Source organism: Rhincodon typus, chromosome 8, assembly GCF_021869965.1.
Source record: "Rhincodon typus isolate 14 chromosome 8, sRhiTyp1.1, whole genome shotgun sequence".
NCBI lineage: Eukaryota > Metazoa > Chordata > Chondrichthyes > Orectolobiformes > Rhincodontidae > Rhincodon > Rhincodon typus.
The window spans coordinates 46,161,128-46,188,270 of record NC_063339.1 but is presented as its reverse complement, the minus strand read 5'-3'; the positions used below and the strand labels follow the sequence as shown (position 1 = coordinate 46,188,270).

The 27,143-nt window shown below is 40.7% G+C and overlaps 1 protein-coding gene across 2 annotated transcripts in view; it reads right to left on the bottom strand.

Moving 5' to 3' along the window:
• arid4a (AT rich interactive domain 4A (RBP1-like)) overlaps positions 1-27,143 on the bottom strand; it is a 150,143-nt gene that overhangs the window by 82,312 nt on the left and 40,688 nt on the right. For both annotated transcript variants that reach the window (XM_048600280.1, XM_048600281.1), the window contains exons 5-7: positions 16,528-16,618; positions 1,004-1,083; positions 826-923 (exon numbers count right to left, since the gene is read on the bottom strand). In XM_048600280.1, coding sequence (XP_048456237.1) covers positions 826-923; positions 1,004-1,083; positions 16,528-16,618 — 269 coding nt within the window. The remainder of the gene's footprint in view (positions 1-825; positions 924-1,003; positions 1,084-16,527; positions 16,619-27,143) is intronic.

Genomic DNA, 27,143 nt, shown 5'->3' with positions numbered 1-27,143 from the left:
AAATTATAGAATCAGTATTGCAACAGCAAGTGATCATATATAAAGAGCATTATTTGCTTCTGGTATACTGTTATTAAACCTCACAGTGTCAAAGCTTGTTTTACTTAGGTGCTAGTCATTATCTTTAAGGCTTCGGTTGGCTAAGTATGCAAGTTCAATGGGAAATATTGGTGATTTCAGTTGGTGCAGCATTCTGGTTACTGCAGAGACAGATAATGTGAATTTTACAGCCTTTATGACATGCAAAGCAGTTTCCCAAGTTCCCCTATGAGACCAGGACAACAAAACCCTTTTTGTTTAGTCCATTATCTCAACATTTGGTGACAAGTAATCTGAGCAAAGAAAGCCATCAATGGTGTTGTGTAACTAAATGCCAAACGGAGTACACATTCACTCTCTCCAACATTCCTCCCCAAATGAAAACCCTTTAAAATTAGGAAAATAAAAATTGCAAGAACTTTAGTAAAGAACTTTCTAAAGATAAACATAATGAGTTAACAGATTAAAATCTGCAAGAACTACAGAACTGTCTTTCAAAATCATACTTTATTTCTCACCACTGATGTCAGTTACAATCAGGCTTTTAATCATGCTTTTATGAACGCTACACCTGGTATAACTCCTATTAATTTTTCATTGTTAATTACATTACATAACAAGAATTATTTCAGAGACAGTTCTTACTATCTCTGAGTTAGTTATGCTGGAACTCCCTTCGGAACATCACCTTCTCAAGGCCAAGTTGAAATGGACAATAAATGCTGACCTAGCCAGTGACAACCACATCCTTATGACTAGATTAAAAAAAAGCAAAATGGTACTTACGTAGGAGCAGATGACAATCTCCTTCCTCGGTTTGTTTTCTTCCCAATGACTGGTGTGCCAAAGTGCTCTGGGTTTGTTAGTGGCAACTGATCAAGGGTCTGAAAGCAAGCATTGAAGTTACTGTTCTGTATTATGAATATAAGCTCACTATAATATCTAGACAAGAACAATTACTCACCTCACTCTCTGCAAAGTGTCTCTCCCCCTTCAGACATAAAGATGTACGCCTAAGGGTCCTCTCATCCCCATCATCAAACACTGGACAAAGAAAAACTCCCAAATTAGAATCAGAAATAAAGCAGCAAGTTTATTACCTGAACAACAGCACAAACTGCTAACCAGTTCAGATTTACAGTAATTCCAGCTATGAGTTGGTCAAAAACAAGGCACAGAATTCAGAGAAAATACCACAGCTGTTATTTCTGACAGCAATAGAGTTCATCCTACCTCAATATGTAAACTTTGTTGCTTTTTGTTGCATGATTGACAGAACTAAAGAAGGCCATTGGCATCTATGGCTTGATTACAGTGCATATAGACTTGCCAACTCACAAAGAATCCAGCTTGGTTCAAACCAAAATGAGTCAAAGAACAACTATTACATTTGCAGCAGGTATCAGAGAGAAGGACCTACTTAAATACATGGAGCCAGTGACCTTGATGTAAATTTTGACTTTGTTAGCAGCTTTGTTCTGAAATACTATGTATTTCCTTTGTTCTGGACAAATTTTGATGGTTTATCTTTTAAGTTGGTTTTGCTAGTTTTGGAGGAATTGCTTAGCCTATGATAGGTTCAAATACTAACTAGTTTATTACACATTAAAGATCCATGCACTGCTTCTGCTAAAACTCATGATCAAATTCTATTCAACTCTCTCTGTCACAGTCTCTTATATCATCATTATGGAGGTACCATTCATACCGTCCCAGACATAATTTCAAACACTAATACTATAGATGTCAATTTATCTCGTTGTAATTGAGCAATCCATCTAAAATCTTTCAGTTGAAATTGATAAACTACTCAGTGTCCACAGCAGATTAGCAACAAACTATCATGTAACATTTAGACATTTCAAAATTTAGCAAAGCACAACAGTTGTTATTTTGCCACTTACAAAAGACAGAATAGCTAGACCTGCAACCATTCTGAATGTAGACTTCATTATTCATTTCTTAGTTAATCAATTTATTTGGCAATTTATAGCCCAAGTCACGTACTAATCAATCATTCTACTACTTTTCAAACTTGAGGAAGATGATAAAGTTTTCCAATTAACCCTAACTTTCTGTGCATAAATAATACCTGCAAGAGCTTTATCTGCAGGAGTCCTTAGAACAGGTGAAAAGTATTTGAAGTAAAATACATGTAATTTAAAGACTGCCAATAAGTAGCTTATCTGCAAAGAAAACTAATCTTATGTCTTATCTATGATTAAAAAAAAATTAATAAGCTACCAGGAAATGGCCAGGCTTTCATAGCAAAGAGGCCTGGCTGGTGTAGCCTCTGTCCTTCAAGCACTAGTGTGTGCCAGGTTGCCTTACAGAAAAGAACAAAACTGAGGTTTCTTCAATCATAAACTTTAAATTCATACTTGAAATTCCAATTTTCAAAATTTAAGAAAGAGAAATTACAATAAACGCAATTTGAAAGAAATGAGAAAAGAATACATTGATATAGTCTGACCGAAACATAAGGCTACTCTCTCATTATAGAGTTGACCTCATCGGGGCAAGGTTGAGAAGGTAACCTCAGCCGGTGAGAGAATTGAACCCAGGCTATTGATGTCACTCTGCATTGGAAACCAGACACCCAGCCAACTAAGCTAATCTAATGCACAGCAGGCTAATCAGCATCTACAATAACATAAGAAAAATTGACACTTTCTTCTTGTGTATTACAAAGCTATGAGAGTTGTGGTTATGTTAATAACTATACACAAAACAGCATGACCTATCTTTTCTCTTTACAGATGCCAAGTGAAATGCTATGTATTTCCAGAATTTTCTGTTTTCTTTGAAATATCATTATTTATGGTCCTAATCTTTGGGCAGATTGCATGAGAAAATCTCACAGCTGATAGCCATGAAACCGCTTATCAAATTTTCCAGCAGAGAAGCTGGTTATTCAGTCCTCCATACTTGTGTCAATTCTCTAAGGCAACTACTCACTTCTTCCTATTTCACTACATTCTAGCTGTAAATGTCTAAATTGTATAGGGGGTCCTCAATCACAAACTTCCAACTTATGAACACTCGTACCAGCAAACATGATTGCAAAGAGGGAAATGTTATGGACCAGACCAAACCCCTTCAAGTTATTCAGAAGATTTTTTTATACACTACCTTGTTTTTAATTTAAAGGTTAAAGTATAGTGTGGAGTTTCAGATACAATTGGATTGGTCAAACTATTGGACTTAAAGTAAAATACTCTTTATTTATCAACTATAGTTAAAATACAACAAAAGAAAGAAGAAATAGAATAACTTAACTCTATTGGAAAATTTAACAGAATAATGGATCAGTAACTATTGGTAATTAACAGTTACAATACATTAACATTCCATAAATGTGGGATTGTCTCACATGCAACTCCATAGCACGCAGAGAGCCCCCAGCTTTTGGCTGCAACCGTGAGGGTAAGAATAGCTTTCACTTCTTCAAGGCCCCAACAGCAACTGCTGAAAGCTAAACTAAAAGCCCTGGTTCTGTGGGAGCTCGATCACACCTATTCAGGCTGCTTCTATTGTTACAGCTTTAAAAAAAAACCCCAAAGACTAACAAGGTGTTTACTTTCTACACACTGCTAGATGCCTCTTGTTCAATCTCTCTCAAAAGAAACGATAACAAGATAACTTAAAGACACCAACTATAAACATTTCCTCTATTTATGAATGTCTGCTTTGCGTTATCCTACATTGTGTTACAACTTGAGTGCAAATTGATTTGTGAACAGACTCCAGAACGGAACCCGTTTGTAACTTGGGGGACTGCCTATATTGTATTCACATGTCTTGAGGTGAAGAGAAGTTATATAAAGTATTAATGTATAACATCACTGGCTGAGCTTATCTAAATGTTTTGAAAATAACTATTCAAAGCACAGGATACTGGCTGCAGCAGCAAAAATGTTGCACTTGCCAAGAATATAAGCTGCCAGGCGGACACACTTCAAAGCCTCGAGAAGTCACATGATCCAGTTTGCAAGTGAAAGTATATTGGTTTAGAACAAAGATGGTCTTAGACAACTTGCCATGAGGAAAGAATCATTAATCTCCCACCACTTTTCTCTGAAATCCTGCTCAGCAAAGGGTGAGTGTTAAAAATCCACCAGAAGACCTCATTGCCACAAGTGGAGGATTTTTAAAGTAAAAGTCTAATAACTACATCTGGCCCCAGGAAAAGATATTTAACCAATCATAACTGACCCAAGGAAAAACCAACAGCTTATGCATAAAGTGACTTTGGCTATAAAGCAGCATTTCGAACAACTCTGAATTGAACTCTTATTGGCCCAAAGGACTTTTAGAATTTTTTTTTCCCAAGCTTTGAGTATCTAAGTGTGTGTGTATGGGAGTCATTTTTCAAGAAGCGTGGATGGATATATTTGCACATTTTAAACCTTTCATTAATGAGGTTTGCATCTTTGTTTGGGTAATATAATAAACAAATTATTTATTGGTTACCCAACGGAATTTGACTGATTTGTTTCTGATACCGAGATATATACAATTTATTGTATAAATTTGGTAATATCACCTTCCTTTTAAATGCAAATGTACTTGAAGGCAGTGGAATGGTAGGACAAGGGAGGGAATCAATCCACTCCCCCAATGGAATTGTAACAATATGCTTATTCTTTTAGAAGTTGATTGAATACTGTTCCCACCACTCTTTCTGACAAACCATTTTAACACCTCTTGGCACTAGAACTTCTCACTTCATTGTTTCAATGATCATTTTAAATACATCCCCATATAATTATCAATTTACTTACCAACGGAAACAGTTCAAACAATTTAGCTTGTCAGAACTTCACTTAACTATTCACGTTCTGTGCACTTCCTTGACACTACTAACTAACTTCCAGAAGGTTCTTCTGACAAAGTGGTAGTGTCCCTATCACTGAGCTAGGAGGCTCGGGTTCACGTCCCATTTGATCACGAGGTGTGTAATAACATCTTTAAATACAGCTGATTTCAAAAGATCTACAGCAATAGCTGAAGGAAAATAAACTGACTAACATCCTGATGTTGTCTCTAAGAATGAATTCAGAGTGTTGAATCCTGATTCAAGTGCCATGTTATAGTGAATATGCATTGATAAAGATGATGTCTCTTTTATTGTTCTTCATTTCCTTTCTGCAGCCTTTAACATAGGAGCTCACAGCATCTTCTTTCCATCACTCAGTGGATTCCAGCTAGGTGGGTCTGTACTTGCCTGGCTCCATTCATATCCACTTATTCATAGCCAGAGTGTCACTACATTTACACCATCACCAATATCCTTGATCCTCTCTCATTTCTCAACTTTTTCCTATATCTCCTATTTAACTTTATTTCTTTATTGTTCTACCTTCTATCTAAGATTTTCTATCAAGGCACTTTGTACCTAAGATGGTGCCAGGAATGGCAACTTTTGTACACTTTACTGGAGTACACTTGACAGTAAAATCTAATTCTAATTACAGTCTACTTTTTGGCAACATCACCCAAAAACAATGTAAATTTTGACAGGAAGACTGAACATCAAACTGTGCTCCACCTCCTCTCTCAGTTCCTTCAGTGTCACTAAATTATTTGTCTGCTAGTCTGATACCCAGTACTGAATAAACAGGAATTTCCTCCATTTAGACAGTGGGAAATCTGAAGTCATCATCTTTGATCCCTGGAACAAACTCTGTTCCCTAGCTACTGATTCCTCCCGTTCTCTGGCATCTGTCTTCAGCCAAACCAGACTGTTCATAACTCTGGTACTAAAATTGACCATAAAATGTGCTTCGGACCATGTATCAACATCATTGCTGAGATTGCATACTTCAATTTTCGTAACATTGCCAGAGACTACCCCTGCCTTTGCTTATCAGCTACTGAAAACCACATCACTCCTGGGCAGCCTCACAAATCATACTTTCTATTAACTGGAGGTCATCCAAAACTCTGCTGTTTATGTACTTACATAAACCAAGAACCATTCAACCTTCACCACTTTGCTCACTGGTCTACACTGGCTCCCAGTTAAGCAACACCTTAATATTTCTTATTCTCACTTTCATATCCTTCCATAGTCTCACCCCGCCTCATCTCTAATCTCTTTCAGACTCAACATTTAAGCTATCTGGACTCCTCTAATTCTAACCTCTAAGGAGTCCTCATTTTATTTACTCCACCACTTATGCTAGACCCTCAGTTGCCCAGATCCGAAGTTCTGGAATTCTCTTCTTACACCTATCTGCCTCCTTCCTTCGTTAAAAAGGTAGATTTTAACGACCAATCTGATCAAATTTTATTATCTGGCACGATATCACATTATATCACTTGTCATCAAACGCTGGTTTTGAATGTTCCTATTAGCAAATCCATGACCACGTCCATCTAGAAGGACAACAGCAGTAGATACAACGGCACACCACCACCTCTAAGCTACTCACCATCCTGACTTGGAAATATCTTGCTGTTCCTTCGCTGTCACTGGGTCAAAAACCTGGAATTCCCTTCTGAATGGCATTATGGGTCAAACCAAAGCAGGTGAACTGCAGCAGTTCAAGAAGGCAGCTCAACACCACCTTCTCAAGAACAACTAGGGAAGGGCAATAAATGCTGGCCAGCCAGTGACGCTCACTTTCCACAGATGAATTTTTTTAAAAAGTGGTTTGTTACATTAAAAATGCTATGTAAAAAGCCATTGCTACTGCCAAAAGATTCCATGGCGTCTGTCACTTGACTAAAATATTCTATCAAAAACTGCTAACATTTAAAACCCTATCGTTTTCAAAACACCAAGTCAACTTGTTTTACTGCTGCTTGGTTATCATCTTGCCCTCCGGTGTACCTACACTCTTTATAAATACATCTCACTCATTAACTCTCTTAAACAATATTGCTTAACAGTAGTATGTTCCCCTTCAGGAGTAAACAGGTGAACACGTTCACTTCAATGTACCAAAGCAAAAGGAAAATTGAAAACCTCACACTGCACCATTCCTACTGACAGCCCATATGTCTGATTGTAGAAATTGATATTTATTGTCAGTCTGAGTTTCAAGCCCAAACTACAATTAAACTTCAATTTATTAAAGGAAATGTGAAACATTGTGCCAATTGTACAACATTGGCCAGTTCAACAACACATACATCCAGTTATGTAGGAAGGACTTTGGAACTTGTTTGCAACGGTATGTAACTAACAAGTTGACTCAAAAGGAATGGAAATTAAAGTTTCTCTCAAACCACAAACACAGCACAGTTAAAACACAGATTTCCCGATTTTCCCCAGAAGAAGGAATAAAACATGAAACACAGCTTGCAATATTCAGAACAATGCTGTTTTAAGGGTGTAGTGTTCCCTAATGAATCTATTCAGTTGCCAAGGGAGTAAACAGCTACATCACTGTAGAGAGCTACAAAAATCTTTTTCTCAATTCATTCACAGCATGTGGCCGTCACTGGCTAGGCCAGTATTCATTGTCCATCCCTAACTGGTCAGACAGCAGTTGACAGTCAACTATAATGCTGTGGGTCTGAGGTCACGTGTAGGCCAGACCAGGTGAGGATGGCAAATTTCCTTCTGTGAAGGTCATCAGTGAGCCAGATGGTTTTCTCCCCCCAACAATCAACAATGGTTTCATGGTTATGAGCAGATTTTTAATTTCAGACACATTTTATTAAAATCACATTCCAGCATCTGCTGTGACGGGATTTAAATCTCGGCCTGAGCTGAGTTTCAGGATCAATAGTTTTAACGATAATACCACTAGGCCTTTACCTCCCCAAAGAGAAGTACTTTGAGAACTCAACATCAGCGAATCCAACTTAAATTCCCACATGACAACTTGTACTTGACCCCAGGCTGATAGATCATAGTCATAATTATTTTGAAATATTAGGAGGCAAATCACAAACACATTGCAGTGACTCTTCAACAGAAAGGAATAAGCAATATATCAATTTATCATAAATTTAACTGAAGAACATATATTTTCAAACACTCTCAAATCTTTTACTAAAACAGACAAATTACAATAACCAATCCATTAATTAGTATTAAGAAAGTTATTATACATTTCCAAATGGAAGATATGTCTCTTTTTTAATGTATTTGATGGGAGCTTGAACTTTTGTGCCAAAATTGATACAATTATCCTTTCACATTACAGTATCACTATTATTTTCCATTACAATAAATTGCCAACGGTATAGAATTTATCATTTCTGCATGGTGCATTGCATTTTAAGAGAGCAGCACAAGAAAGTGATGTTTAGACTTCATAGTATGCTTACAGTGTGGAAGCAGGCCATTCGGCCTATCAAGCACACACTGTCCTTCCTGAGAACATCCCACACCACCCCACCACCCTCCCCAACTCTATCCCTTTAACCCTGCAATTTCCATGGTTAATCCACCTAGCCTGCACATCCCTGGATATTATGGGCAATTTAACATGACCAATCATTGGACTGTGGGAGGAAATCAGAACACCCGGAGAAAACCTACACAGCCACAGGGAGAACGTGCAAGCTCCATACAGACAGTCGCCTGAGGGTGGAATCGAACCAGAGTCCCTAGCGCTGAGGCAGCAGTGCTAACCACTGAGCCACCATACCACCGGTTTATTTCTGGCTGATGAATGTTCCCTGGACTTTAGGGAAGGTGCAGCAATCAGAAACAGTAACAAATTCTACATGCTGCTCTGGTATTGTAGATCACAGGACTGCATTACAAAACAAATAGCTTCCATAGCACAGGCAGCCTGGAATATTAGAGCCTACTAAAAAGAAACCTTTGCCTCAGACTCAGTGTTTGACACAGTATGTGCTAATTGATAATCATTCAAAATGCTAATATAGGAAAAACAAAATTCGTGCAAAGTTTGAAACTGTCTTCAGTACGCCAAAGTTTAGGTCATTAATATATATCTATAAGATCAGAAAACCCACTGATCCCTGGAGAATCCCACCATAAAACTTCCTCCAATCTGAAAAATAATCATTTGCCACTACTCAGTCTCCTGTCACTTAATTTCATACCCAGGCTGCCAGCTGCATTTTGCACCAGAACAGAAGGACTTAGGTGCAAGAGTAAGCCACTTAGCTTTTGAAACCTGCTCTGCCATTCAACATGATCATAGCTGATTGGGTTGTGGTCTCAACTCTATTTGCCTGTTGCACGTCCGCCTAATTAATTGTCTATCAAAATTCTACCGTACCCAGCTTGAATAAATTCGTTGACACATTCTTCATTTTTTCTGGGAAACAGAATTCCATATAATAATGACACTCAGGAAACAAAAATCTTCACCTGAGTCTTAAAAGTGAGACCCCTTATTCATAAAACATGCCCCTAGTTTTAATCTGCCCAAGTGGAAATCTTTCAGTATCCACTCTATCAAGTTCGCTCAAGGTCTTAATATGTTTCAATACGACCCATTCCCATTCCACTAAATTGTAAAGAATAAAACATTCCACTTGTTCAACCTTTCTTCATATAAGCCTTCAATCCTAGGAATGATTCCAGAGAACCTTCTCTGAATTTCTTTCAATGCAATTAAATCTTTTTTTAAATAAGACGACCAAAACCAAACAGTATTCCAGATGTGGTCTCGTTAAGGTCCTGCAGGTCCCTATAGCTATGTTGGGATATAGTTCCCTGATCTGACCTGATCTATTAATGCACTTCATTCATGTAAATGTACACTTTCCAGCAGTAGTGGTGCTATCAACGTGCCATGAGATTAATGACAATCTGTTTTACACAGAATTTTACCATTTGCATTTGGCATCAAATGTAATAATAAGAAGAAAGGTTACAGAAAGCTTTTGGCTACACCACACATCTATCGTTCAGGATGCTTTGGCCAAGGATTGCAGTTTGCCACAAAAGAAGAATAATACGGTCTTAAATTATACCATATTTCGAAGGTTGACATGTAACTTTGGATTGGAAGACACAAATTAAGAATAAACAAGTTGGTTAATAGTAGTCCAGTGGCTGAGACTAACATTCCAGGGACTTGGGATCAAATCCTAAAATGACAGCTGGTGAAATTTGAATTCAGTGAATAAAACTGGAATATAAAAACTGTCTGTCTCAGTGCTGGTGATTACAACAACCCTTCATCAACGGTCACAAAAATCCCACTTTTGTTGCCTTATGGAAGGAAGCCCAGTTTCAAGTCCCAGTTAATTCAGGATTTGATAGTCAAGGAGGTACATACATAAAAGGGTCAAACAAGTCAATTAGCAACTTGCAATCCCCTCCAAAACCGAAGCCTCCTGGTCCGCCATGTTTGTTGCAGAGTGGTGTCGCTCAAGTTCCAGCTTCTGAAGTCAGGCTTGTGATCTGTTCCAGATAAATCTAACTATGTAAGCACTGTTTGCCTCATATGTGACTAGGTGCAAGACAGAAAAGAAAAAAATAACTAATTGGAACAAAAAGCAAAATACTCTGGATGCTGGAAGTCTGAAATTAAAACTATAATTACTGAAAATACTCAGCAGTTCCAGAAGCATCTATGGAGAGGGAAATAGGGTTCACGGTTCAAGTTGATGACATTTCATCAGAAATGAGAAAGGCTGCTGAGGTGAAAAGTGAATTATTTGTCTCTGCATTGATGCTACTAGACATGAGTATTTCCTATAATCTCTCAGAATCACAGAGGTTTACAGCACAGAAAAGGCTCTTTGGCCCATCGAGTCTGTGCCAGTCAAAAACAACCACCTTATTATTCCTACACCATTTTCCAGCACTTGACCCATTGTCTGGTATGCCTTCGCATCGCAAATATACATCAATTAGTTCTTAAATGTCATGAGGCTTTGTTTCCACCACCCTTACCAGAAGTGAATTCCAGATTCCCACCACCCTCAGTGAAAAGACTTTTCTTCATATCCTTCTACATCTGCCTCATACTTATATCCATGGCTCTGGTCACTGACTAAGTGGAGAGGATCTGTCTATGCCCCTCATAATTTTATGCATCTCAATCATGTCCCTCCTCAGACTCCTCTGCTCCAAGGAAAACAACCTCAGTCTATCCAATCTCTTTGCATAACTAAATTTCTCAAGGCCAGGCAACATCCTGGTAGATCTCCATTGCACCCTCTCCAGTGCAGAATTCCAGCAAGGGTCAGTTAGCTCAGTTTCCTAAAGGTTATTCTGCTTTGCAAACCAACCATCAGCAGCATGGATTCAATTCCCACATCAGCTGAGATTGTCACAAAGGCTTCGCCTTCTCATCCATTCCCCTCAATTGAATCGTGGTGACCCGCAGGTTAAACCACCATCAGTCATATCTCTTGAATGAAAGAGCAGTTCTATGGACTGTTAGACCTATGACAACTTTATCTTTTACAGTCCCAGCATCAATACCTGTTCTTAAACTCTACGCTTAGGCTAAAAAGGCCATGATCCCATATGCCTTCTCAAACCAAGTTATCTATTTGTTCCACTACCTTAAGGGACTGGTGGATGTACATACCAAGGTCCTCTGATCCTCAGTATCTCCTTGGGTCCTACCATTCAACGTGCACTTCTTGCCATGCGTGTCCTGTCCAAATGCATCACCGTACATTTACCCAGAGTTGAACTCCATTTGCCACTGATCAGTCTATCCAACTAGCCCATATATTTTCTCCTACAAGCTAAGGCTATCTGCACTCTTCACAACGCGACCAACTAAATCAAAAATGAATTGGCTCATTTGACCTCATTCTCAGAATATTCATTCTACAAGCTGACAATTACATTTAGAACTTTTAAATTAATATTTTTCTGCAGCAGAATGCTTGCCTTCCTGCAACACCCTGCCAAACTCAACCAGATGGTAGGAGCTGTTGGGTCTTTTTCTGTTCCACAAACATAAATTTACCAATCATTCAAGTAGGACAAGTAAACTGCATTGTAACTTCTTTATTTGAAGATGACTACAGCATACATGTTGCTGGGCTTCTTAACGCATACATGTTTGCTTAACAAACGCATTCCGACTACTGTGTCAGGTGACATTACATCATATCCCGTCTGATGATCAAGGACATAACTATTTACAGACACACTACACTAACACTCCTGTAAAGTTAAGATTATACACTTATAATAATATCATAACACCCCACTGTTATTATGACAAAACTTGTATGTTGAGAGTTTTAACAGTTTCTGAAATGACACACTGGTTTGCTACAACCAATTTGGTCACATAAATTTCTTGGAGATCTCTGACTGTTATCACAGTGGTCTTAATTCACTGGTGTGTTGCCTTATTGCACAATGACAGCACACAATCTTCTAAAGCTTTTTTCAAACCTCACCATTGCAAGTATGATCGTTGTGGAAGAATTGTTGGCTTTTGCATAATCAGACATCTCCTTGAATTGACGTCGAATTTTTAAGTTAATTATTTATTCCCTCCATTTCATATGAGCCAGCTCTCAAGAAATCTTGGTTTTTTTCAGATGGAAACCAGATTAATTCATATGGAGATCTCAGATGTTTTGCTCCATGATGATACTTGGCAATTCTTGGTCTGGGGGGGAAAGGTCCCAGCCTATTCAGCCTCTCCCTGCAGTTTAAACCCTTCAGTCCCAGCAACATCCTTCTAAGTCTTTTCTGCACCCTCAAGTTTAACAACGTCCTTCCTTTTGAAGGGTGACCAGAATTGTACACAATATTCTATAAGTGGCCTCACCAGTGTCCTGTACAGTCACAACATGACATTCCAACTCCTGTATTCAATGTTCTGACCAATGAAGGCAAGTGTGCCAAACACCCTCTTCACCACCCTGTCTACGGGAGTCCACTTTCAAGAAATTATGCACCTGTTCAGTTCAGCGACACTGCCCAGGGCCTTACCATTAAGTGTATAGGTCTTGCCCTGGTTTGCCAAACCAAAATGCAACACCTCACATTTATCTAAAATAAACTCCATCTGCCTTTCCTTGGCCCATTGGCCCATCGGCCCATCTGATCAAGGTCCCATTGTACTCTGAGATAACCTTCTTCACTGTATTCCAAATTTTACTAATAATATCTCCTGTATTCACATCCAAATCACTTATATAAGTGATGAAAAGCAGTGGACCCAGCACCAATCCTTGTGGCACACCACTGGTCACAGGCCTCCAATCTGAAAAGCAACCCTCCACCACCACCCTCTGCCTTCTGCTTCCAAGCCAACTTTGCATCCAGTTGGTTAGCTCTCCTTGGATCCCATTGATTGAACCTTACTAAACAGTCTACCGTGGGGAACCATGTCAAACACTTCACTGAAGTCTATACAGACAACATATTTTAGAATAATTACTTGTTCATAATACCTATTTGATCATTATTAGTTGCATTTATTTTGTTCAAGTTGTATACTGAAGATTATTTTACTGTTTCACTTTCAATTTGGACTCCTACTAATTTTCTTCCCTTGGTTCTTTAGATTTATAGAAGATAGGAGCAGAAATAGGCCATTCAACCTCCCTCAAGCCTGCTGTCATTCCATATGATCATGGCTGATCATCGAGCATAATACCCTCATCCTATCCTCCCACATTTTCTTTGACCTCTTTAGCCACAATTGTTGTATCTACCTCCTTCTTCAAAGCACTGCATTTTGGCCTCAGCCACTTTTTGTGGTAGCGAATTCCACAGGCTCACCACAATCTGAGCAAAGAACTTCCCATCTGAATCTTAAAATGTTTACCCCATTCTTAAACTATGATGTCTGGTTCTGGACTCTAGTCTCATCTGTAACAATTTTATGGTTTTCTTTGAAATCCTCCTTCCTTCTAAATTGCAGTGAATACAATGCTATTTGACTCCATCTCTCCACATACATCAATCCTGCCATCGCAAAATTCAAAATTCTTTTATGAAACTGCCCAGGAATTCCAGAATTCAGCAATGAAGAGAATCAGCGTGGAAAACATAACTTCAGTGTACGCTGCTCCAATGATTCTCTCGTCATCGGAATATCTGGACCAATATATCTTCAAATAATTGTGACTATAAAGTCAGATCTTAAATATCCAGCAGCGACTGACACGTGTCAATTGACTCTTGTGGTTGCTACCTATGGATGTAACAAATTCCAACTGATATGTCCTGAAATTAACTTTCACAAGTGCTTGACTTTCTAAAATGGTCCTTATTTTCTTCTCATGTTTCTGATCATCTTCAGACAATCTGAAGTATTCAACCTATAAAATTTCAATTGTTTATTTTATGTTTCAAGGAAACAAAGTTCTATTCTTGATTTGAAAGTTTGAATTCGGAAAGATTATTCACTACATTCCATTCCTAAATGAGAATTTTACTAACAATATATTAGCGTTCCCGGTTTACTCCATTTAAACATTTCAACTGATTGCAGATCTGGCTACTTGCTTTACTTGCCATTCCTCATTTCAGACTCGGCAATTTTCAGGACTCGCAGACTGCTAATCCGTAGCACTGCTGCTCCCCTGCATGTGTTTTTACAGGCCATGCCACAAAGCAGAAATTAGGGTTTAATGGAACCACAAGATCCCAAACAGCTGCAGTGGCTTTGTTTAGCCTTTTTAAGCCCCTTCTAATCAACCCGCATTGGCCAAAGCCAAATCGACTGATCTTAAATCACTTTTCCAAACTGCAACGCAAGTTCAGATTGAATCTGATGTACTTCCACTGTTAAGTTTATTTGATGTCCCAATTTTGAAAAGCTGCAGATTAAGATGACAGCAGCATACATGTTTTTTAGCTCGTTCATGGGACATAGCTGGCCCAACATTCATTTCCTATTCCTAACAGCTCTCAAGATGGTGGTGGCGAGTTACCTTCTTGAACCACTGCCACCATTTGGGTGTAGCAACATCCATGGAGCTGTTAGGAAGGGAGTTTCAGGATTTTGACTCAGCAATAATTAAGGGGTGCTGATACAGTTCCAAGTCACAATGGTCTGTGACTTCGAGGGAAATGTGTACTTCCTATATATCAGCAGCTCTTCTCCTTCTTGGTGGTAGAAGTCACAAGTTTGGAAGGTGTAGTCAAAGCAGCCTTGATGAGATATTGTAATGCATCTTGGAGATGGTAAATGCATGGTGGTGAAAAAAGTGCATGTTGAACATGGTGGATTAGATGTTAATCAAATGGGCTTTTCTCCTGGATGGTGTCAAGCTTCAAGTTTTGTTGCAGCTACACTCATCGAGACACATTGACAGTATTTCATCACACTGCTGGCTTGTGCCATGTAAACAGGCTTTGGGGAGACATGTGGCAAAGTCACATTCAGAATTCCTAACCTCTGACCTGCTTTTGTAACCACAATATTTATATGCCCTGTCAGGTAAGGTTTCTGGTCAATGATAACTAAAGAATGTTGATAGTGTGGGATTCAGTGACAGTATAACCACAATGTCAAGGAACAATGGTCAGGTTCTTTCTTGCTGGATTTAGTTATTGATTGGCATTTTATGACGTGAATGTTATTTGCCATTTCTCAGCTGAAACATGCAACACGTGGATATGGACTGCTTTCATTATCTAGAGAGTGACAAATGATGCTGAATATTGTTCAGTCAGTGAATATCCCCACTTCTAACTACATGATGGAAGGAAGGTCATTGATGAAGTGGCCAAAGATGACTAGAGACCTCTTAATAGCAGATCTTGCTTGGTCAATTAATACATTTCAACCTCAGGAAAGTGACAGGTGACGCCGGGGCAGGGGCACAGTGGCTCAGTAGTTAGCACTGCTGCCTCACAGCACCAGGGACCCGGGTTCAAATCCACCCTCGAGTGACTGTCTGTGTGGACCTTGCACATTCTCTGCGTGACTGTGACAGTTTCATCTGGGTGCTCCAGTTTCTTCCCACAGTCCAAATATGTGCAGTTTAGGTGGATTGGTCATGCTAAATTGCCCACAGTGTCCAGGAATGTGCAGGGTAGGTGGATTAGCCACAGGAAATGCAGGGTTAGAGGGGTAAAATGGGGCAGGACTGGGTGGGTTGCTCTTTAGATTCTGTAGATTCAATGGGCTGAATGGCCTGTTTCCACACTGGAGGGATTCTATGATAGAACCTGTCTGATAATTTACATAGACTATAAACAAAGTACTTAAAAACATATTATACCGGGGGCATTCAAAAGCTTACTTTACTCACAAAATATATAATTCATAAGGACTTAATTTTTGACAATAGAGCATTTATCAGTCAGTTCTTTCTAAATTTAATTTTTAACACTTCTCCACATATTCTACTCTATATTTTAATGGACTCAATATACAAAATTACAGCAACCCTACAGCAAGGTATGGACGTACTTCTTGCCAGTGCAGAGATCATCCAGTCTAAAAGCCACATAGTGTATGACATTAGACAGGGCCAGCGTTGTCTCTTATAGACTAGTTTAGATTGTCCAAGCTGAGAAGCTTCGAAGCACTGGTCAGAGAGAAATAATCCAGATTTTCAAAACTTGACCAATTTATTTGTGAGAAAACAAAACACTTCACTCACCTACAGTATACCAGCTGGCATCTGTCAGTTTATTAATGGCAGCCTCTTGGTAAGAACCATCAGACCCTTTCACTTCCACTGATGCACCAATCTGCAGTACAATAGAAAGAATTTTGAAACAAAACTAAACACACCATGTGAATCATAAAGCTTCAATTTTAGTGTCACCTTTATGGTGCCAGTGATTGTGTTAATGATTGGAATTAAAGTGGAAGACAAGCATGAATTCTTTCTGGCATAATGACAATCACACGGATGGCTCCATCTACACAGTTTGACCTTATTCCAAGTCACTGAATTTATTGGGTTTGCCTTCCAGTTCTTCACTTTAAGTAACATGGTGGTGGGACAATTATTATAGAGCTCAATAGATGAAATGGACAAAGGTGATGCGGCAGGTCAACGTAATGTTATGATGGATCCTACACTGCTGCAAAGAAAGAATGTTTTCAATGCCACATTAATCTCTGTAGTGTAACCACATGGAGCAAGTCATCCATTACGCGAACGTTTAATCATTTATTAATGATTAACATCAAGTAATTTTGGCATTTTCTGCATATACCAGCAGATAACCAATCAGATAACCCAATCATAGAATTCAGTTGATATGGATTTCGAGAACGAAATAACTCTGTAACGAAGAACTCAATTGGTATGGAATTTTATTCTGTAGCTACATCTTGTAACTAAATTTTCCTTTCTAACCACTGCATTGATGCTCAACACAAAAAAGCAACAGAAATCAAACAAGAGATTTAATAGTGTTTTAGATTTAATAAATGTTGATTTCACAACAGTTAATTTTCTGAAATCACAACGTAGGCACAACTTCCATGCTTGGTGCTATTATCCACACTTACAAATGATCACATCAAACACAGTGATTTGTTTTTTCTAAAAGGTATGCTCAGCACACCCCTTCCTCCTGAGCACCACCCCAAGGCCTCCTACCCTCCCTTGACCTCTTCATCTCCAACTGCCGTCGTGACATCAATCGCCTCAACCTCTCCACCTCTCTCACCCACTCCAACCTCTCCCCTACAGAAGTTGCAGCCCTCCGCTCCCACCTTAACCTCACTATAAAACCAGAGGACAAGGGAGGCGCAGTTGTGGTATGACGCACTGACCTCTACATCACCAAGGCCAGGCGCCAACTCTCTGACACCTCCTTCAACCGCCCCCTTGATCGTGACCCCACCCCTAACCACCAAAACATCATCTCCCAGACCATCCATAACCTCATCACCTCAGGTGGCCTCCCACACACAGCCTCCAACCTCATCGTTCCCCAATCCCGCACCACCCGTTTCTATCTCCTTCCCAAAATCCATAAACCCGACTGCCCTGGTCGACCCATTGTCTCTGCCTGCTCCTGCCGCACCGAACTTATCTCCACGTATCTCGACTCCATTTTCTCCCCCGTGATCCAGGAACATGATCCATGACACCACCCACGCCCTCCACCTCCTCCAAAACTTCTGATTCCCTGGCCCTCAACAACTCATCTTCACCATGGACGTCCAGTCCCTGTATACTTGCATTCCCCATGCAGATGGCTTAAAAGCTCTCCGTTTCTTCCTCTCCCGCAGGCCCGACCAGTCCCCCTCCACTGACACCCTTATCCGCCTAAACAAATTCATCCTTACCCTTAACAACTTCTCCTTCAACTCCTCCCACTTCCACAGACAAAAGGGGTGGTCACGGGTACCCACATGGGCCCAAGCTATGCCTGCCTCTTTGCAGGTTACGTGGAACAGTCCCTCTTCAGCAGATACACTGGCCCCAACCCCCACCACTTCCTCCGTCATATCAATGACTGTATCGGCACCGCCTCATGCTCCCACGAGGAGCTTGAACAGTTCATCCACTTCAAAAGCACCTTCCACCCCAACCTTAAGTTCACCTGGACCATCTCTGATACCTCACTCTCCTTCCTGGACCTCTCTGTCTCCATCCCTGTAACCACCTAGAAACTGACATCTATGTCAAGCCCACCGACTCCCACAGCTACCTAGAATACACCTCCTCTCATACACCTTCCTGCAAGAATGCCATCCCCTATTCCCAATTCCTTCGCCTCCGCCGCATCTGCTCCCAAGATGAGGCGTTCCACTCCCAGACATCCCAGGTGTCCTCATTTTCCAAGGACCACAATTTCCCCTCCACAGTGGTTGAAAATGCCCTCGACCGCATCTCTCGCGTTTCCCGCACCTCAGCCCTCACACCCTCTCCCCGCAATAACAACAAAGACAGAATTCCCCTTGTCATCACATATCACACCATCAACCTCTGGATCCAACGCATCATTCTCCATCACTTCCGCCACCTGCAATCTGACCCCACTACGAAGGCCATATTTCCCTCACCACCCTTCTGGAGGGACCACTCTCTCCATGACTCCCTTGTCCGCTCCACATTCCCCACCAGCCACATCACTCCCGGCACTTTTCCCTGCAACCGCAGGAAGTGCTACACCTGCCCCTACACCTCCCCTCTCACCTCCATCCCAGACCCCAAGAAAACCTTCCACATTAAACAGATGTTCACCTGCACATCCGCTATTGTGGTATATTATATCCGCTGTTCCCGATGTGGCCTCTTCTACATCGGGGAAACCAAGCGGAGGCTTGGAGACCGCTTTGTGGAGCACCTACGCTCGGTTCGTGACAAACGACAACACCTCTCAGTCGCGAACCACTTCAACTCTCCCTCCCACTCCTTGGATGACATGTCCATTCTGGGCCCCCTCCATTGCCACAACGATGCCCCCCGAAGGCTGGAGGAACAGCACCTCATATTCCGCCTGGGAACCCTGCAGCCCAATGGTCTCAGTGTGGATTTCACAAGCTTCAAAATCTCCCCACTCCCGACCTCATCCCAAGACCAGCCCATCTCGTTCCCGCCTCCTTGACCTGTCTGTCTTTTCTCCCACCTACGCGGTCCTCCCACCTCGCTGACCAACACCCACCCCCACTTCCTACCTACTAGCCTCATCCTCCCCGCCTCCTTGACCTGTCCGTTTTCCCTCCCACCTACCCACCCCTCCTTCCCCACTGACCAATCCCCATCCCAACTCCCGACCTACACTCACCTGTACTGGTTTCATCCCCGCCTACTTGACCTGTTCATCTTCTCTCCACCTATCTGCTCCTCTATCCACCTTCTATCATCGCCTCCCCCTCTCTCTATTTATTTCAGAGCACCCTTCCCCTCCCCGATTTCTGAAGAAGGGTCCAGACCCGAAACGTCAGCTTTCTTGCTCCTCTGATGCCGCCTGGCCTGCTGTGTTCATCTAGCTCTACACCTTGTTATCTCAGACTCCAGCATCGGCAGTTCCTACTATCTCTGCTCAATTTTCCTGCCTTGAATTACAACACATAGCAATGGGAATTGTGCTTCGACCAGATGCGGTCATGAACCAAACTGTAATGAGCAGAATATGCACTTAGCCTAAAACTGTAGGTGGGGACAAGGCAGTAAGAAAATAAATCTTATCCGGATTTGATGACTAAGAAAATAACAATTTCAAAGCCCTACTGCAACACAAAACAGATATTCTTGCACAGCTATTGTGTCAAATATCCCAAGGTCCATCAACCAAAATCTGGAATGATTTATCAAAGTAGAATAGAAGTTATTGAACAGTGTTCAGAACTATTTTTCTTTTAATTAAGAAACCATTTCCTTATTCCAACACCCAGGCAAAATCAAAATGGAATACTTAGTTGGTAGACTGATTGCTAGATCTGTTACGCTGCCACTCCATCTGCTTTGTCAATGCTGAAGACCCCATTTTTACAAACATACCAACATGGAACTGCAGGCAGCTATTCCAACCCTCAAGCCTGCTCCACCATTTAATAAGATTATGGGTGCCCTGATTGTAACCTCAAATCGACATCCCCACCCATCCTTGGTGACCGTCCATCCTTTGCTTGTCAAGAATCTTTTCACTTGTGCCTTCACAAAAATAGAACTGCAAAGACTCTACTCTGATCACCTCCTCAGGAAAGGAGATCTAAAGATTCAGAATTGTCTGAGAAAACGGTTTTCCTCATCTTTGTTTTAAATAGGCAATTTCTTGCTTTTAAAGAGACTGCTAGTTCAAGCTTCTCCATAACAGGAAACACTCTCTCTGCATCTACACTGTCAAGATCTCTCAGAAACTTACAGTTTTGATCATATCATCTTTTGATTCTTCTAAACTCTTACAGATACAAGCATAATCTGTCAAACCTTTTAAGAGAGCCTGCCCATTCCAGCTACTAGTGTGACAAAATCTACTGGAAATTTTCAACGATGTAACTAGTACGGTTGATCAAAGGGAACCAGTGAAAATGGTTTACTTGGACTTTCAGAAGGCTTTTGCTAAGAGCCCACATAAAAGATTGGCATTAATATTAAGGCACATGGGACTGGGGATAGTGTAATGACATAGAGAACTGGTTGGCAGACCGGAAATGAAGAAAAAACAAATGGGTCATTTGCTGAATAGCTGCCAGTCACAGTGGGGTATTGCAGAGATCAGTGCTTGGACTCCAGCTATTCACAATATACTGTACTGGGTTAGCTGAGGGAACTCAATGTTATTTGTCCAAGTTTCCAGGCAACAAAAAAACTGGGTGAGAGGGTGAACTGTGAGGAGAATGCACCCACCTGGAGAACGGAGAGCAGATCTGGACACCACACTGTAGGAAAGGCATATTGGCCAATGTAGGTTTGCAAGAATGATACCAGGACTTGTGAGAAGAAATTCTAAAAATGTGGCTTTTCTTTCTACATTTAGAAGGTTATGGAGTAATCTGATAAATGTCTTCAAGATATTAACAAGATATAAGACAGTAGATAAAATATTTCCACTCGTTGGGGATTCTACAACTAGGAGGCATAGTTTAAAATTAGGACCAGACTTTTCAGGCGAAATGTCAGGAAAACTTCTAAACACAAAGGGTGCTGGAGGTTTAGAAATCTCTTCCACAAATGGTAGTTGATGCTACATCAGTTGTTAATTTTAAATCTGAGATAAATAAATATTTGTTAAGCAAAGATATTAAGGGATATGGAACAAACGCAGGTATATGGAGATCAGGCATGATCTTATTGAATAAAGCAATAGGCTCGAGGGGTTGAATGGTCTGCTCTTGCTCCTATGCTTCAGTGTGATTTGGAAAAGTTGAGTGAGTGGGCAAATGTATTGCAGATGGGGATGTCAATTAGCTCAGTTGGCTGGATGCCAAGTTTACGATGCAGCATGACATCAACAGTGCAGGTTCAATTTCTATAATGGCTTCTCAACCTTGGCTGAGGTGTGGTGATCGCCAGGTTAAACACACCACCAGTTGTCTCCTCTCTCTAATGAGAGAGCATCCCTAGGGCCCTCTGGACTATGGCAACTTTACCTTTATCTCCATGACAGATGAAGTATAATATGGATAATTATGAGGTCACCCACTTTGGCAGCATTAACAGAAGGCAGATTATTATCTGAATGGAGATAGATTGGGATTGAGGTACAGCGAGACCTTGGTATACTTGCATACTATTTGCTGATAGTAAGCAGGAAGGTGCAACAGGCAGTTAAGAAAGCAAATGTATGTTGGCCCTCATAGTGACATGATTTAAGTACAGGAGCAGGGATGTCTTGTTGCGATTGTATAGGGCCTTGGCGAGACCATGCCTGGAGCACAGTGTGCAGTTTTGGACTCCTTATCTGAGGATGGATGCTCTGGCTATGGAGCGAGTGCAGTAAAGGTTTCCAGACTGATTCCTAGGATGACATATGATCAAGGACTGAATCAGTTACTATATTCACGGGGGTTTAGAAGAATGACAGAGAGGCTTAGAAGGGGACAGAATTTGTTAAGCACATCCAAGAGAGTTTCTTGAACTGTTAGGAGTGTTATCAGGCAAGACCACATTTCACACGTGGAAACTGTTTAAAGACTTGCTGGGGAGAGTTCAGGACTGGCACGTTCCAGGACAAGGATAGCAAGGTAAAGGACCGTTGGATAACGAAGGAGGTTGTGAATTTAGTCAAAAAGAAAAAAGAAGCATATGTAATGTTTAGGCAGTCAAAATTGGACTGGACCCATGAGGAATATAACCAAAGCAGTAAAGTACTCAAACAGGGAATTAGGAGAGCAAGAAGGGGCCACAAAATGACCTTGGCAAGTACAGTTAAAGAGAATCCCAAGGCATTCTATCGATACCTTAAAACAAGACGATAACTAGGGAGATGGAGGAGGATGAAGGAGGGAACAAGTGATGAGAGGCAGAGGATGTAGGTGAAATCTTAAATGAGTACTTTGCGCCAGTATTCACCCAGGAAAAGGGTATGGAAGATAGTAAGATTTGTGTGGAGCATGCTAATATGCTAGGGCATTTTGAGATCAAAAAAAGTAGTGTTGGATCTTTCGAAGAAGGTTAAGGTGGATAAGTCTCCACGGCCCGATGGTACCTAATCCAGGCTATTGAGAAAGGCAAAAGAGGAGATTGCTGGGGCCTTGATCAAGACTTTTGTATCCTCACTAGCCACTGGAGAGGTCCCCCGGAGGACTGGTGGGTAGCTAATGTTGTTCCTCTGTTCAAGAAGGGAAGTAGGGATTATCCAGGAAACTACAGACAGGTGAGTCTCACATCGGCGGTTGGCAAGTGTAGGGGTGACCTGTACCTAGCTATGTAAGGTGACTTGTACCTGAACACACTAAGCAGCCCATGCCTGCTTACAAGATTGCAGACAGAAGCTAGGCAAAACTAAGCTTCCTGCTCACACAGTGAAATACAATGGTACCTTTGAACAGAATTGCTAGAAGGTCAGTAAAAGAACGCTGTATGTTCCCATCTGAGACAGTTGTGATAAAAGGATGCCTTAGGACAGATAAATGACCAATTCCAGCTTTATTAATGAAAGGATGATTGTCCCAGAAATGAATAATGTCAGGTGCTAGATTAGGTCCCCAAGCAGCTGCAAGGATAACAGCTAAAGTTATTTTGTAGTAAATAGTTGCCTCTTTGAAGCTACCAGCAGTATTAAATAGTTTCTAGCTAAAAATGCTCTAATCATAGAAGTTGGTTTCAATACATAACCAGGATATAATACAAACCTTTAAAAAAAAACTTAGATGTAAAGATTAAATAGCCTTAGGGGACGCCTTCTCTTATGGCGTGAACAAAGATAGATTGATCAGAATCCATAAATTACAAAATGCTGACAGTAGAAGTAGTTGTGCTACGTTACATTTATAATTAACTTTATAACACAAGTTAACCTTATAGAAATTAGTTAAAACTAACATGACTTCTTATTTTTATATTATGTAAGGGGACAGTGGGAAAATAAAATGAGTAACTGAATGCGATAAAAGACAGCACCAAAATACAATGAGTAATAGAATTTCAGCTGTCCTTACAGATAAACAAGCCTGAGAAAGACATGAAGGAGTATGGCCATTAAACTTTTGGAATGCAAATGAATAGGATGCATAGGAAGATCCCAAGGCCTAAGGATTACAATGTCTAGCTAATACCATAAGATCATGGGAACCTGGGGCTGTCTAAGGAAGTGTCCATCGCTGATTAGGTGTCCCACAGGATTGGGTGTTTGAATTAGGAGAAGGACAATGACTACATTGTATTTGTTTACTGTAACACAAGTTGTATAAAAATGCTGTACATCTTTGTAAAAGCAGAGGGTGTGTCATTGATTTATCTTCCGAAGTCAGATTCGGTGAAGATCCTTTGGCCTACTCCCTGCATTAATCGGTTTATGTTTGAATAAACATTTTCCACTTGCCTGAATCCTGCCTGCCTCCTGAGTCTTTGTCCCAGGTCAGAAAACACTCCTACAGGAAGCTATTGGGAGAGAACTTTTGGGGGTAGGTTTACGCACATTTGGAAAAGCAGGGCCTAGTTAGGGACAGTCAGCATGGCTTTGTGCAGGTCATGTCTTAGTAACTTGATTGAATTTTTCGAGGAGGTGATGAAGGTGTTCAATGACGGTAGAGCAGCAGATTTACGTGGATTTTATTAAAGCTTTCGACAAGGTCCCCCATGGTTGGCTCATCCAGAATATTAAGATGCATGGTATCCCAGTGACTTGGCCACGTGGTTTCAGAATTCGCTTGCCCGTAGAAGACAAAGGATAGTGGTGGGATGATGTTTTTCAGGTTGGAGGTCCATGACTAGTGGTGTTCTGCAGGGATCCCTGCTAGGACCTACGCTGTTTGTGATATACATAAATGACTTAGGTGAAAATGTAGATGGGTGGGTTAGTAAGTTTGCAGACGATACAAAGATGGGTGGAGTTGTGGATAGTGTAGAAGGTTGTCAAAGGATACAGAGGAATATAGGTCAGTTGCACTTATGGGCGTAGAAATGGCAGATGGAGTTTAATCCAGTTAAGTGTGTGGTGCTGCACTTTGGGCCATCAAATGTTATGGGAAAGTATACAGTTAATGGCGGGACTCTGATCAGTATTGATGTACAAAAGGATCTTGGGATCACGTCCATAGCTTCCTGAAAGTGGCCACGCAAGTAGATAGGGCAGTAAAGAAGTAGTATGGCATACTTGCCTTTACTGGTCGGGGAATTGAGTACAAGAGTCAGGATGTCATGTTGCAGCTATACAAAACTTTGGTTAGGCCTCACTCAGAGTACTGCATTCAATTCTGGTCAGCACATTACAGGAAGGATGTGGAGGCTATGGAGGAGAGGGTGCAGGAGAGGTTTGCCAGGATGCTGCCTGGATTAGAGGGTATGTGCTATAAGGAGAGGCTAGAAAAACTCAGGTTGTTTTCTCCTGAGCAGCAGAGGCTGAAGGGAGACTTGATAGAAGTTTATAAAATTATGAGATGCATAGATAGGCTTGATGGTCAGAATCTTTTTCCCAGAGTTGAAATGCCTAATAGTAGGGACATGCATTTCAGGTTAGAGGGGGAGGATAAGTTCAAAGGAGACATAAGGGGCAGGTGTCTTTTTGTACCCCCACACAGATTGGTAGGAGTCTGGAACACACCGCCAGGTTGTGGAGGCAGATCCGAGCATTTAAGGTACTTTTAGATAAGCACACGAAAATGCAACAAATGGAGGGACATGGATCAAGGCAGGCAGGAGGGATTAGTTTCATTTGGTGTCATGTTTGGCACAATATCGTGAGCCAAAGGGCCCATTCCTGTACTGTACAGTTCTATGTTCTATCTCATAGAAATCTATAAAACTCTAACGAGAATAGTTAGGATACATGCAGGAAGGATGATCCCGATGACTGAGGAGTCAGGAACCAGCAGTCATAATCTAAAGATATGAGGTAAACCGTTTAGGACTGAGATGAGAAGAAATTTCTTCACCCAGACAGCACTGAGCCTGTGTAATTCTCCAAAACAAAGTGGCTGAGGCCAAAACACCGAATGTTTCAAGGAGTCAGATGTAGTTACAGACTCATACTCAATGGTTTGAGCAATGAAGGCAAGCATACTAAATGCGATCTTAATCACCATGTATACTGTAGGAAATTTCATGATCTTAGCACATCCCACTGCGCGAGTACTGTTGCAACACAGGAAGAGCAGCAACCAACTTGCATATAGCAAATCTCCATCAACAGCAATATGATAATGACCTGATAATCTGTTTTTAGTGATCGCAATTGCAGGATAAATATTAGTTAGGTCACCAGGGAGGGCATTCTGTTTCTCTTTGAACTAGGACCATGGAATGATTTTATGTCCACTTGAGAGGGCAAGAAGCCTTTGTTTATCTAAACACTAGCACCTTCAATCGTGCAGTACTCCCTCAATTCTCAACTGCAGCATCAGCCTTGATCTTTGTGTTCACATTTCTGGAACATTGAACCTACAATGCTCTGATGAGAGTGCTACCAATTTGTTCTGTCAACAAGTCCTCACACCTGTCTACTAACATGCCCTTTTTTTTGTACATTTTGTCTGCAGTACTTCTTGGAAAATTAAAGAAAGAATGGAAAAACTTGATCTTATAAGCACATCTTGCTCTGACCGGGTGTCACAAAGCAATTCACAAGACAATCAATTAATTTTGAAGTATTATTACTGCTATTACATAGATGAAAGCAGGAGCTGATTTGCCACAGCAAAATTCTACAAACAGCAAATGAGATAAGAGGTAGTTTTTTTGTTGTGTATGTTGAAACAAATTGAGAACTTCCCTGCTCTTCTTTCAATGTCATGCGTGTTTTAAATCTGCCCAAACACGCAAGTGCAAATTTAAAATCACATCTAAAAGATGTCAGATGATTGGTCAGAATATAAAGCAAAACAGAGAATTACTAAAAGGTTAATCAGGACAAATAAATTAGAGTATGAAAGAAGACTAGCTAGCAATGTAAAAATGGGAAGAAATAGTCTCTGGACGGATTTAAAAAGATTTTTAAAAAGTGATTAAACTGAGTACTGGTCATCAAAATTGAAAATGGGGAGCTGTAGGAGTATTATGATCCCAGCTGAAGTTATTAGTTACACATCTGATCCCAGGCAAGAATCTGGTTTGATCGATTATATTTTGATTTATTTAGTCTTACGCACATAAATGTTTATGTGCAGATAACAAGGTGTAGAGCTGGATGAACACAGCAGGCCAAG